Genomic DNA, 14,603 nt, shown 5'->3' on the forward strand with positions numbered 1-14,603 from the left:
CAGCATTTGCTTTGGGTACAAAGCAGTTCACTGATGTTAGGAAAAAAAAAGGAACTCAACATGATTCATAGCTCTGCTGACTGGACCAAAGACACAGGGGGAGCGGCTGCTCTCTGAAGAAAGAACAGTGGGGAAAAGATTTTAAACTGCGAAGATGGATTTCAATTACATATAAAGGAGGAACTCCCAATGACAGAGATGAATGCATGTCCAGGGGGCAGGGGAGGGTTTTTTCAAAGAAAAATTCAAGTATTTCTCCAGAAATTGTGTGTGGGTCCCCTGCTTACAGATGGAGAAATCACGGAGCTGCCGGCTCACAAATAGTAATGGTCTATTCATGGTGTTTAAGGTGCTGTCACATTTGAGCATCTCGGCTCCATGAAATATGCAAGACAAGTACAAGCACCTTCCTTTTACAGACAAGAAAAATTTGAGCTCCGGGCATGTCAAATTGCTCACCCAAGAGAACACATTTCGGGGAGATGGGACTAAGCCCCAGAGCTCTGTTCCACTAGATCACTCTGACACATTCATGCGCATACATCTAGGGCAAGGAACACAGCTATGAGCAGAGGAAACAACTTGTAGGTCCACAACTTTAAAACACTTCATAAATATCCAAAGCAATAACCGCCAACGCTGTATAGGCCTCCACGCTCAGCTGCCTGCATGAAGCACTTTCCCACTGCATTTAGGCCCTGAGTACTTATCTCTGTTCTCTAAAGGGAAATAGGGCAAGCTCGGGATGAGGCAAAGGATCCCTAAGAGCTTTGTCTGGACCCACATGACAGGTGGGGCAGCAAAGTAGATGCTGGCTGCTAATGGCCAGTCTAGAGGTGAGCAATGCTACTCTCTACTTCTGTGCTGGTGGGCGTCTATTTAATTACAGTTTCAAGCTGGGCCAGAATGATTTTCAAGTTCCAGTTAGGACTATCCAGATGATCTTCTGCTCCAGGCTGTACAAACGCAGACAGGAGAACAACCCAAGTAGCCATTACTTACACGGATGACAGTGGCCATAACTTGGTGTTCGGTAACTCAGTGGTGGGAGCAGTAAGTGGGGATCAGTGACACAGTTCGGGAGACTGACCGAGCTTCAGGGCTGGCCCTGATGGGGACACAGTCTGCATGACATCAGCGATGAGGTAGGCCACAGGGTATTGTGTGCAGAGACTTGCTCTATGATGTCACCCAAGGCGGGCAGTGCCCCCAGCTCGGGTGTGGCCACAGGAGCTTCTAGCGGTGCTGGGGAGGTGAGGTGGGAGGGCAGGGGGCAGGTGCTGGGAAGCCTATTGGATCTGGAGTGTGGCCGAGTATGCCTGGAAGAGAACTGACAGGGTCCAGATGCCGAAAGAAAATCCTGACAAAATCACAGAAAGGTCAGGGCTTGTGGCTAAACACGGGCTTCAGGCCCTGTAGCCTGAAGGGAGTGAGGCTGCCCATGCAGGACTGGGGCAGTTCACACCTGCTGGAGAGAGAAGCCAGGAAGGCAGGGAGAGCCCCACGCTCCAGATCTTTTATCAGCAAACAAACCTGCAGAGGCAAGCCTGCCACATTCCAATGGCAAAGCCCCTTCCTGGCCTATTCGAATCTGTTACAACACAGAGATTTTTCTTGCCCTCAGAAGTTCACGTCCCTCCTACCTTTGAACAGCTGCCTTCACCAAGCTAAGTTTACACCAAACACTCGCCTCATGTCATCATCAGAGTCTATTAGGCATAAATCAGGGTTTGCATTCAAAGCACCTCCTGTGACGTGAATAGGGAACTTCAGGACCAGAAAAGAAAGAGCAGGGAAATGAAGGTTAAATTTAATAACATCTTGGCACAACATCAGAAACTTTAAAAGCTCTTTAAAACCAGGGACTAGAAAGACATAAAAATTATACCACTGCACAGTGAAGCAAATTGCAGGGGGAAACTGTGGACAATACAAATAAAGAACCAATTACCTTTTCACTCCCAGCCAAATCAACTAGATACAGCTTCCCACTGAGTTTTTTTTCAGTCTCTACATTTTCTTGCTTAATATTAATCAGGAAGATACTGTGACTTCTAGAGCTGTGTTCATTCATGTCTGAAAAGGAAAAGAGTTTACTGCTCTACAGAGAACACATAAATTTAGTAGTAAGCCTCTCAATCAAAAATACAACAAATCATGCCTAATAGCTCCATTTTTTTTTAAGTCCATTCAATTTAAAAAAATTATCTGAGACCACTTCTTCCAAAAATCAATGCTCATTCTAGAAATGAAAGATTTAAAATACCTTCACGTGGCAGAGAAATTAATCTAAAAATTGAGGTCAGTGGCTTAAGACAACAGATTCTCAAGCTCTGCATGAAGTGTCCATCCTCCAACATTCCAGTCTGACTGTCCAGTCTGACTCTCTCCTTGAAGAGCTCAAGGCTTCCACCTCTGCCTGACTTTAAGTCCCTCAGCCTTGATCACCAGGATTAGTACCTGATGTATTCCATCTTCTTCATGTGTGCAGGCCTTGACTTACCAGTGACATCACAACCTTTCTTAAGGAAGAATTATGACGTTATGAAAGAAGGATTAAGACATACATTTCTTTTATAACCCATGCTAGGAACATAGAAAGTCTCAGAGATGAAATATGCTTCATTAGAACCAAGTAACAAAAACCAAAATCTTCTTGGATCTTGGTCTTTGTTCACCAGGCAGACAAGGACCCCAGTGACGGTCTTATTCAACCCACATTGGTAATCAGTTCTCCAAACCATCTAACCAGATTATATGGGGGAAAAAAACCCTAAAAGTTTTCAGAAAAATGCTAGAACTAATGAATTTGGCAGGATACAAAAGCAATACATAAAAATCAGTTGCATTATATATTATGATAATGAACAATCCAAAAAGGAAATTAACAATTCCATTTAAAATAGGAAAAAAGAATAAGATACTGAGGAATAAATGTAACCAAGAAAAGAAAGGCAAATAATGATAATTATGAAATGCTGCCAAAAGAAATTAAAGAATACACAAGTAAATGGAAAGCTAACCTTGTTCTTGGATTAAAAGACTTAATATTGTTAAGATGTCCATACTACCAACAGATTTAATATAATCTCTATCAAAATCCCAATGATATTGTTTACAGAAATAGAAAAGTCCATTCTAAAATTCATATGGAATGTCAAGGGACCCTGGATAGCCAAAACAATCGTTAAAAAGAACAAAGTTGAAGGTCTCACACTTAATGATTTCAAAACTTACTACAAAGCTATGGTAATCAAAACAGTGTGGTATTGTCATAAAGGCAGACATATAGACCAATAAGACAGAATAGGAAGCCTAGAAATAAAACCTCACATGATATGGTCAAGTAATTTTTGACAAGCGTGTCAAGACCATTCAATGGGGAAAGGACAGTCTCTTCACCAAATTGAAAACTGGTTATCCACAAGCAAGAATGAAGTTGGACTCTTTCCTTAAGTCATACATAAAAGTTAACTCAAAAAGGATAAAAAATCTGAATGTAAAAGTTAAAACTATAAAACCTTAGAAGAAAGCATAGGGGAAAAGGTTCATGACACTGGATTTGGCAATGATTTGGATATGACACCAAAAAACAAACCACAACAGCAACAAAAAATAATGTAACTTCATCAAATGTAAAACATTGTGTATGAAAGGACACTGTCAAAAGAGTGAGCAACCCACAGAATGACAGGAAATACCTGAAACCATATATCTGATACGGGGTTGAGATCCAGAATATATACAGAATCCCTACAAATCAACAACAATAAAAGCCGAACAACCTAATTTTTAAAAACAGGCCATAGGACTTGAATAGCATTGCTCCAAAGAAGATGCATAATGGCCAAGAAGCATATGAAAAGATGCTCAACATCACTAATCATTCAGGAAATGCAAATCAAAAATCTCAATAGATATCATTTTACATCATTACACAACAGATGACTATTAAAAAGAAAACAAAAATAAAGAATAAGAAGTGTCAGCAAGGATGTGAGAAACTGAAATTCTTGTACACTGTTAGTGGGAATGCAAAATGGTACACTTGCAATGGAAAACAATATAGCTGTTCCGTAAAAAATTAAAAGTAGAATTACCATGTGATCCAGCAATTCTACTTCTGGGTGTATATACCCAAAAAACAACTAAAAGCAGGAACTTGAACAGATGTTTAAACACCCATGTTCACAACAGCCAAAAGGCAGAAGCAATACAGTGTCTATCTATGGATGAATGGATAAACAAAACGTGGTGTATGCATACAATGGAACATTACTCTGCCTGATAAAAAGAAAGGGAACTCTGATACATGCCACAACACGAATGAATCTTGAGGACACTGTGCTAAGGGAAACAAGCATGTCACAAAAGGACTTGTATCATTCCACTTATATGAAGTACCTAGAGTTGTCAAATTCATTGAGACAGGAAGTAGGACAATGGTTAACAGGGGTTGGGAGGAGGGAGTATGGTACCGGCCATTAGTATTCAATGGGTATGGAGTTTCACTTTGGGATAATTAGAAATTGTGGAAACAGGAAATGGTGATGGTTGCAAATATTGTGAATGTACTTAATGCCACTAAACTGGACACTTAAAAGAGGTTAAAATGGTAAATTGTATGTTATGCATAATATAACAAAATTTAAAAAGAAAACATCTTACCAGAATAAGAAAAAATAGTATAATGTTCTGTACCAACAGTTCTGAAGCAGAGGGCCAAGACAGACTATCAGGTATATCACAAATAATTCGTAACTAGGGAAACAGAGTGGAAACTTCTTTACAAGAGATGCTGTTAGTGTTAAGTGTATCATTCTTTCTGTAAGTGTCTAAGCAGAAGAGAAAGAAATAGAGTTTAACCCATACTGTATACAAGTCTAGGCTCAGGTATGGAACTTGCCACATAGATGAATATCATCTGATACATGCGTTGCAGTAGAGAAACAGTTGAGAATTACAGTTCTGGATCAAAAAATCATAGAACCAGTCAACAACCAAGCAGTACTTGAATCTCTCTACACCATGCAGAGGACTCACTACCTCTCCAAGTAGCAGGCTTTACGTGCAGCAGCTATAAGGACAAGGGTTTTTCTTGTAGTAGGTCAAAATCTGCCTCTCTGCAGTATCAACTGTCCTGGATGGTCTACTCGTTCAGATCAAACAAAGCAAGCTGCCCCTCTGAAGGTCAGCACCTTGAAGACATCAAGACTGTGTTAAGATATATCTACAGGCCCTGCCCAGATAAGCTTCTCTCTTCGAAGCGAGAAATTCTTTGTTCTTTCAGGAGATCGTCACAAGAAGCCACTCTCACTTGTCCCTGCCGCTCTGAATAAGACAGACATCTTTTCATAGAACCTCTGCAGCTCTAACACCACATGACCTGTTTCCCTGAGGAAGGCCCCACAAGGTCAACCAGCTGACCTGACTGTGTCGGTTATGGACAAGACAGCAAAGAGTTTACAATAAAGCACCTGGCCCCACTTTCTGAGTTCCTCTGCGTCTTTCTTCTCCTTGTTTACAGAGGATATAAATCTAACATCGTTTCTTTTGATGTGTATGACTAGCATATAGAATCTGTCAGTTTGGATTTTTTAAACAATAATAGAGTTAAAATAAATGAGCTTAGCAGCTTACTTTCTTCCACTTTAGTTGGCTAGCTGGTTGCTTATCCCCAGTGTTCAGGCTCAGGCTGTTACCCAGACCCAATGTCACCCAACATTTCCAACAGGCCCTGGACGGCTGGAGGCGCTGTTTCAGGCGCTGTGCCAGGACCTGCCCAGGCCCGCTGGTACTGCACACACCCCTGTGTCTGAGTGCCACTCACTGCTTTATAACTGCCTTCTTGGGCATTACTCCATTTGGACCTCATTACCCGCAGCCAACCTTGCTGGTAGGCAGATGTCTGTGTCCTAGGTTAGAGGGGAGGAAACCCCACACCAGGCTTACTTGTCACAGCCACGTGGCGGTTTGCTTTGCCTTCGTCTATCACATCCATGACTTCCTCCGGGCTTGACACAAATCGCTCGGTGCACCCCTGCAAGACAGCCAGAGCAAGCTGGTCACTGAAAAACTGAAAAGCAACAAGGCTTTAAAACAGCTAAACATTTTCCCACTTCTGGAACTGCAGATGCAGAGAAAGGATACAGTGTTGACCCAAAAACTCTTCCTCCTCACCAAGGGCTTGAATTCTACATTCAAAAGAAGTCTGAGAAACACTGGGAAACCCAGAAGTAAACCATAAAAGAAATGCCAGATTTTAAGTACACAGTCACACTTAATAGCAGGGGAGACAGAAAATAAAGAAGAAAACCAATGATGGAGAAAGAAACGGATGAAGTCTTGCTTTGCCTTTCAATCTAGCCACCAACTTTAATTAGATACTGAAGCTGTAGACATAATGCTACGATAGGCTTCTTCTAAGTGCCAAGTATGAACAACTGTACTCAATCCCAAAGCCTCTTTAAATGTGAATAATGTCTGTTCAGTTCTCTAGTTCTTACCTTCTGTGATCTGACATCTGGGATACACTTACATAGATACAACTGAAGAAATTAAATGCCAACTTTTTAACCAGATGAATATTAAATATAAGAAACGATTAAATATGGATATGTACTTTTTAGGTAATGTTCTGGGCATCTTAGGTAATAATCATTATGACAGTGATTGGAGGGAAATCAATTGCATCATCAGTCAAGATTTCCTCATACCTTTACGTACGGGACTCTATTTTTATCTTCATGAACAGCCAAGTTTGTCTTGGATACTACAGAGACGATAATGATGACATGCAAAGAAGAAAAGAAAAGTTAAAGGCCCTGTATTGGAGGAAAAATAGAAATTGTTACAGAAGATAGGCAGATCTAATCTGCAATAACTCAAGTTAAAGCTTTGGCTGAGAATAAGCAGACAGCCTGAAGGCAACAGAACGTCTCTATAAATTCCTGAAGCAGAAGGGCTGTAAAACATTTCAACCTCCCTGGACTGTAGTTACAGAACAAAGGACAAGAATTCGGGTTACTCACCATCAAGTAAGTCCCTGATTTTGTCCAGGTAGATCTCAAAATAGGAAACCTGATTAAAAACAAATTGATTTTGAAACAGAAATGCCACCCTGTATTTCAATAACATCATTATTAGAATTTTCAAAAGCTTTTTTGTCATGCTATGAAGAGTAAGAAAAAGGCTACAAAATGAAGATTCAGAGTCTAGAGAGGAGCGCTCCGGCCAACCCCCCGCCTCTCGGCCTTCTGTTTCCTGCTTGTCAGCTTGCTCTAAGGGTCCCTGCTCAGCGGCCCAGGCCCCACCCCCACCCCTGCATCAGAGGTCCCCATGCTCCCAACCAGGTGCTATTCACATCCTGTGCTAGTCTTATGGAAGACTCTACCTTTCACCTTAGATGACCACCAAGCAAACTGCTAGGTATGACAACAGCTAGAGCAGAACACGGAGAAGGCAATGGCACCCCACTCCAGTACTCTTGCCTGGAAAATCCCATGGACAGAGGAGCCTGTTAGGCTGCAATCCATGGGGTCGCTAAGAGTTGGACTCGACTGAACGACTTCACTTTCACTTTTCACTTTCATGCATTGGAGAAGGAAATGGCAACCCACTCCAGTGTTCTTGCCTGGAGAATCCCAGGGACGGGGGAGCTTGGTGGGCTGCTGTCTATGGGGTTGCACAGAGTCGGACACGACTGAAGTGACTTAGCATAGCATAGAGCAGAACATGTCCTTTGCAAGCAACTGTCAAAAAACCAGTAGGCCTCACCTTGGGCATGACACTCACAGCCTCATCAGACCAGGGAGGGGGCATGCTCCAAACATTCAAATGAAGAAGTGGGGAGGGGGAATAAGGGTAGTTGCTTAGAACTACAGAACCAGTAACAGGAAGAGAGCTGGTGACAGTGGCCAGCTTTGGGGAGTCCAGGAAGGACTTGAACAAAATGTAATTTAATAAAAGACAATTAATCTGTGAGAGGGAAAGGAAGCCTTCCAATGAATTATTCTCAAACTTCAGTCCCAGCACTGCCTGTACCAGCATCTCACTCAGCGTTTCTTTAAATTGCCCTGAACCCTACTGTAATCCTCCTCAATCAGAATCTCCAAGAATAGGATTTGGGAATCCACTTCTAAACTCCCCAGGTGACCCCTGACCCAGGTTGACATCTGGGAACAACTCTAACTAGATATGTGATCTTGGAGATTTAATTCACAAGTAATCAAGAACCTAGACTTCAATACTCCCATCTGTCATATGAAGCCATTGATAGCAAAAATTCCCTCTAGGATTCTGTACTCTACCTACACTTGCCTTCTGCCAACCAGATCAACTTTTCCTTCCCTCAGGTTCATGGTCTCCGCCCCCAATTCCCCCTCCCCGGAAATCTAAACAGAGGACTGAATCAAAAAGATGTTTCCTAAAAAGCTGAAAAAATAGTTGTAAAGTTGAGATGCAACTCTACAGGCGAAACCTCAGCCCTGCACCACCGGTCTTGGCTCTAGACCAGGAGAAGTAAAAACTCCCTAACCCAGCACTAGTCCCAACCCAGCTCAGGCCTGGTTCATTATCTTTCATCTGTTTCAGCCTGGAACCTCTTGACTCCTCGTTTCTCTGAAATCTGGGGTCCTGGCTTCAAACCCTGGAATCTATAGCTGAGCATCCTCTCCCTAACAACCTCTGCCTGCTTGAATGCCGGTCAAATGGCCCTGTTACTGGCTCTCTCTGTCGCAGACACACATTCCTTACCCACTGCTCCAGAAACCTCTCCCTGAGGCCACAATTCTAGGGTCTGCTTGGTCTCTAAACCTTAGACATCTCTAACCCAGTCCTTCTGCAACCCACTCTTGTATTTCAGAATTGTCTGGTTTTCATTAAGACTTTTCCGTTAACTCTGAGATCTTAAGCATGTGTCCTTATTTCCACAGGTTACAGAGAAAATTAATGACACCTGAAGACCACTCATGAAGTAGATATTAGCAAATCTGGCACTTAGAATCTTGTTCATATTTAATATAAGTATACAGAGAATTCTGATTTACTCATTTTTTACCATAGCAAATAGTGGTTTCTTGGGAGGGGGGTGAATTTTGTTATTTCTGTCACCTCAAATACTTTGTAAGACCAGATGGAAGAAAAATAAATAAGCATTTAAAAGCATGTTCAGAAATAATGTTTAAAACCTCTGTGAGGCTCACTTTAAGGAGCAGATTTTCAATACTGTCTTAATCATGCCTCTTTTTCTTGATTCAGCCTGTCACTATTCAGTTCAAAATATGGAGTAATCAATAGCAAACTTGCCTACTTAACAATTATTATCTGTGAAATAAGAGAACATAACTAACAAATGCAGGACAGGACCCTAGATTGTAAAATTCTGCCCTGACATGAGTGTCATTCCTCCTTTCCTCCCTCCCTTCATGCTGGGGCTATTTTTATCTTAATAAGATTCTAATGTGAGACCCTATTTTGAGGGCAATAATTGGTTTAACATCTTACTCCAGGATTATCCCATAAGAACCCTGCAGTTGTTCAAGGTATTTAAATGCAAACAGCCTTAAAGATGCATTAAGCTCCTAAATCTTGATCCCATCAAAGCAACAAGCTTCTGCATCCTCAATTATAAAGAACTCTGGCAAGGAGGAGAAGCTGGCTTCAGCCAACAAAGGGAGCTGTAAGGAAAAAGATCTGCCAGATGTACTTTATAAATGTTGTTGCTTTGTTTTTATATAATCTGGGGAAGGTACCACAGAAATGGGCTTCCCAGGTGGCTCTAGTGGTAAAGAACCTGCCTGCCAATGCAAGATATAGAAGAGACACAGGATTTGATCCCTGGGTTGGAAAGATCCCCTAGAGGAGGGCAGGGCAAACCACTCCAGTATCCTCTCCTGGAGAATCCCATGGACAGAGGAGCCTGGTGGGCTACAGTCCATAGGGTTTCAAAGAGTCGGACATGATGGAAGCAACTTAACATGCACGCACCACAGAAATAAGTGATGGTAGAAATTTAATATAATGGAACAGGTACTACACATGGGGTTGGTCAGTCTAATTTCAACTGTGCTGAGGACTTGATGTCACTTGGGCCATTGGGCTCTATATCTTTGAACTTCAGTTTCCTTATTTCTAAAATGATGGGCCTAGGAGATGGATGGCATCACCGACTCAATGGACATGAGTTTGAGTAAACTCCGGGAGTTGGTGATGGACAGGGAGGCCTGGCGTGCTACAGTCCAAGGGGTTGCAAAGAGTCAGACACGACTGAGCGACTGAACTGAACTGAAATGAACTGAACTGAGGCAGTTGGGTCCCAGTTTCCAAGGATCATCTGCCTCTTGGTTGATCTGCTCAGCTCCAAGTCATCTTAGAAATGCCCCCTTCTCCTCCCCATCCCCTTGTCAACCCTATCCCTGTGACAGTCACCGTGGCAGGGACCCCACAGCCATGTGCATCCTGGATACAGCTCATCAGACCAAGGCTGGGCCAATGGGCTCCTTCCCAGGAGAATGAGGGATTGGAAATAGGGGATGTGGAGCAGAAGCTGTGATGTCACCCTCTTTACCACACACACAAAAGAGAAAGATGGTCTGGAACAAGGGAAAGAAATAAAGCAAGAGGGCAGGGACAGGGACCCTAACAGGGATGGAGTTTCTTTTGGCAGTAATGAAAATGTTCTGGAATTAACCAGTGATCCTGAAGGCATCATACAGAGCTAATTTGATGTTTCCAGTAGAAGTCTGTACTTTATCGTTGGTATATTTTTCACAAAAGATTTTTGAATAATAGGACTACCAAAAGTAGAAAGGAAAGTAGGTGTCAGAATCTGTTTTTGCTGGTAAAAGACTACAGTAAGTCTTACAGAATGTACTTTTCAAAATTCATGTTTAATTTTGCATTTTGCCTTCTTAGTGCCTAGTTTTCTTGCCACCTTCTAGGATAAACATGTACAAAACTTTGATTTAACTAAACATCTGTATTTTCACCTTTCAGAGGTGATGCTACTAATATTCTTTACGGAAATCATATATTCCCCTTTCATTTAAAATGTGTTGTAAGACTTTCCATGTAACTGTTTATACACTTACTTAATAAATCTGCTTAGTATTCACTGATGGTGGTTGTACAATTTGGAAAACATACTAAGAACCATTAAATTGTACACTGTAAAAAGATTAAGTTTATGGTATGTGAACCATATCACAATTTTCTTAAGGAAAAGCAGAGCCTGGATTTCTTACTTCTCCACAACTCCCCGCCCCCACACCTGCTGCCAGATGCTTTATCGACAACAACTTCCTCTATTTGCTTAAACAAGTGACTTTCAGTCACTTGCAAACAAAGGAGTTCCAATGAATACACCCCTCGTACCAAATGTTAAGAATTAACAGCTATAGTTAAGAGAGTAGAAACCTCCCTTTTTCAGTTCAAATTTAAGCCAGAACATAGGTATGAAAAACAAAAACAAGAAGGAAAAGAATTCCCTTTCTCAGCACTTCTCAGAATGCGCTCCTCCAAATGCTAGTCTGTTGCCCTCCAAGGAGGGAAAAGTAGGTCCACAGTCAAGGACGCTGGGAAATGTGACACCACAGGTCCACTGTGCACAGTGCATTACACAGAGGCGCACTTGAGCATGGGGTAAATTTAAATTGTTCAACAAGAGCACTTTCCCAGCTAATTTGGCCACATAAGCCTTTTCCACGGCAGCCCACTGAGTAATGATATGAGGGACTGGGTTCCCCAGACACACTTTGGGAAACGCTGTCCTTGCCCAATTATGGACACACGCCAGTCATATCTATAGAAACCCACAGGGTAAAGGGGAGAATTTAGACCACAGTCACGATGATTCCATCCTAAAAAGGGCTTTTCCTTTATCTCAATACTTCCTTGGTATTGGCCTAAGCCATTAAATAATAAATATGGCTCTGCTGACCACAGAAATGTCACTTAAAATCAATAAAATCATCTTCTACGTGCATGTAAAAAAGAGGAAAGCAAAGAAACACAACCTGGGGGTCAGTTTCTTCTTTCAGGACTCAACCAATTGCGCTTACCTTGATGTGGAACTCCAGGTTCTCATCCATGGAATAGATATGGTCAAAGATGTCGTGCGCAATCCTTGGAATGATGCCCATGAGCTGAGGGTCGTGTAGCTTCCCCTAGTGAGTGAAAACACAACACAGGTATCTAAAGGGCGCTGGGTACCTGAGCACCGTGTGGGGGAGAGAGAGGACCATACCCGGGCTTCTTAAACAGGAGCAGGGAGACGCTTAAACAGGACGCAGAGACTGCCTGCTCCCCTGCAGATCCACCCCACAAGCCAACAGACCAACAGTTAGCAGGATAACTCAAGCCCGTGTGGCTCTGAAGACCCACAATATCCCCTCCTGCTGCCACTGGGGGCAGCAGATCAGTGTGTATGCAGGTGAGCTTGTGGGTAGAAGGGAGAGAAAGAGAATGAATGAGGTTATACGTGTGACTGTAACATACTAAATGTGGGCTTTGGTTTAGAATGTTTACACATTGACCAGAACCTACAAATCCAAGTTCATCTGCCTTAATGAAATCACATCAAGAGCTGATAGACATAGTTTTATTCACATCATCACTGCCTAAACATTTCCAAGAACCTGATTCTGCAAATACCTGCAGTAGCACTTTAAAAACCAATCAAGAAAATCCATTTTATCAATTTCTTTTAAAATCTATACTTCCCAGGTTTTGTTTCAAATATTTTGGCTGTTTTTAATATGTAAATCTGCTTATAAACTTTTTCCCCCCTTTTTCCCACTTGTATTCATTTTACCTAATACATGGATGGATAGATGAATGTTTCTGTTATCTCACACAGAACACACAGAAGTCGCTCAGTCGTGTCCGACTCTTTGCGACCCCATGGATTGTAGCCCACCAGGCTCCTCGGTCCATGGGATTTTCTAGGCATGAATACTGGAGTGGGTGGGTTCTTCTCTGTTATCTCAATTATCACTAAATCCATTTTCAAAATCCAGAATTTGCTGTTTCAAATACTTTCAAAAAGATACAGCGTAGTACCTGAAACTAATTCTTCAAGAGGAGTTCTAGAAGTGTTTAAAGCAACAGACTTACAAAGGACCTCAGCATACAACTTCCAGAGGGCCTGCTCTACACACACACCAAAGGAACATTTAAGTTCCATGTTGAATAACCTATCAGCTCACAAACACAGGGTTTGCATATCAAAGCAATTGTCAATAACTGCATACCCAGATCACTCTGCCTTTCAGAAGTTCTAAAATTCTAGGAAGAAATGGAGCTGGCAGAAAAGCCAACTTGCTCTCTGGTTTTCCAGGAATGCCCAACAGTCTTCATGAATTTGACTCACATATCTTTGTTCCAAATCTGCCCAATACCTGAAAGATCTGCTTTGTTTTCTTCAATCAAGTCCTCTTTTTCTTTCAGATGACTTTCAGGCCAATATCTGAGTTATGAAAAGCAAGAAGTCACACAGACCCCAGCACTAACTTCAGGCCATAGAACACTTTCCATTTTGAGCCGTCCTTCAGCACCTGATTCCTGACCGTCCACTCTGTCCAAAGCAAGGGAAACGCTGAATTCAGACACTTCTGGCCTCTGGCAAAGCTCTCTTATCGGGAAAATAGGTACTCTCCTGGAATGCCTCATCTGCCAAGAATCCTAAATCATTTGATGTATTTCTCTCGTTTTTTTTAGTTTAACTGTATACTCCCTAAAGGCAGGATGGCCAGTAAATATTTCTTTCCAGGGCTTATGAGACTCAGTACAATATCTACTGCATAGAATTACTATAGAATCTAAATTGAAAAGTATATATAATGGGCTTAGTGACAATAAATGTTGTTATTCAGCTCATAATAACGTTCTCATTAAGCAGTTGTTAGGGTTTATTTGACCTGAAGAGTCTTAAAACATGTTACTACCCCAGATGTATCTAATGAAAACAAAGCCAAATTACTGAGCCATCACTTCTTATTGGCCGTCATAAACATGTAACAAATCAAAATACTGGACCCCACCTGCTTTGGACTGTGGACTCTGCTGGCAGAAATGGTACCTACACTGAAAACACAGATCTCTGTTCTATCAAATGTGACACCAATGGGCCAATCTGACTCAGAAAGTCCGAAGAGTATCCTCCTCCACCACCCCCGCCCTGGAGCTCTTGAATAATCCATCACAACACTTCAGCTTCTCCTCAGTGGCCCACAGCCAAAGCGGAATGATTGATAATCCAAAAATCATTTATAATTGACTCAAATCTTTTCCCTAGATGCCTTTGCTTTCAACAGACTGACCTTCCAATTAATTCTGGGTGCATACAAGTTTTGACATCGCTTTTTTGCCTTCGTCGGGGTGTGAACCAAGGCAGAATCAGGATGAGCCTGGACACTCCCTATTTTGTTTCCCTGAAGACTCAACCCAAAAATCATACAAGAAGGAGCACATGCTCATTTGGAAAGGCCTAGTAATACCCCCCATTCCCATAGTGACGCAGTGATACCCAAAGCTACCAGAGGTTTAAGGGCTAGGATGCCTTCTTCTAGCTCATAAGCCCAAGAGCGGTGAGGCCCTTTATGCTC

The 14,603-nt window shown here is 42.1% G+C and overlaps 1 protein-coding gene across 4 annotated transcripts in view; it reads right to left on the reverse strand.

Moving 5' to 3' along the window:
- The window catches only part of KIF5C (kinesin family member 5C), a 159,910-nt gene that overhangs the window by 77,337 nt on the left and 67,970 nt on the right, over positions 1-14,603 (reverse strand). For all 4 annotated transcript variants that reach the window (XM_019972986.2, XM_070768201.1, XM_070768206.1 and 1 more), the window contains exons 4-8: positions 12,060-12,164; positions 7,032-7,080; positions 6,717-6,772; positions 5,953-6,040; positions 1,952-2,076 (exon numbers count right to left, since the gene is read on the reverse strand). In XM_019972986.2, the coding sequence (XP_019828545.1) occupies positions 1,952-2,076; positions 5,953-6,040; positions 6,717-6,772; positions 7,032-7,080; positions 12,060-12,164 (423 nt within the window). The remainder of the gene's footprint in view (positions 1-1,951; positions 2,077-5,952; positions 6,041-6,716; positions 6,773-7,031; positions 7,081-12,059; positions 12,165-14,603) is intronic.

Source organism: Bos indicus, chromosome 2 (assembly GCF_029378745.1).
Source record: "Bos indicus isolate NIAB-ARS_2022 breed Sahiwal x Tharparkar chromosome 2, NIAB-ARS_B.indTharparkar_mat_pri_1.0, whole genome shotgun sequence".
Taxonomy (NCBI): Eukaryota; Metazoa; Chordata; class Mammalia; order Artiodactyla; family Bovidae; genus Bos; species Bos indicus.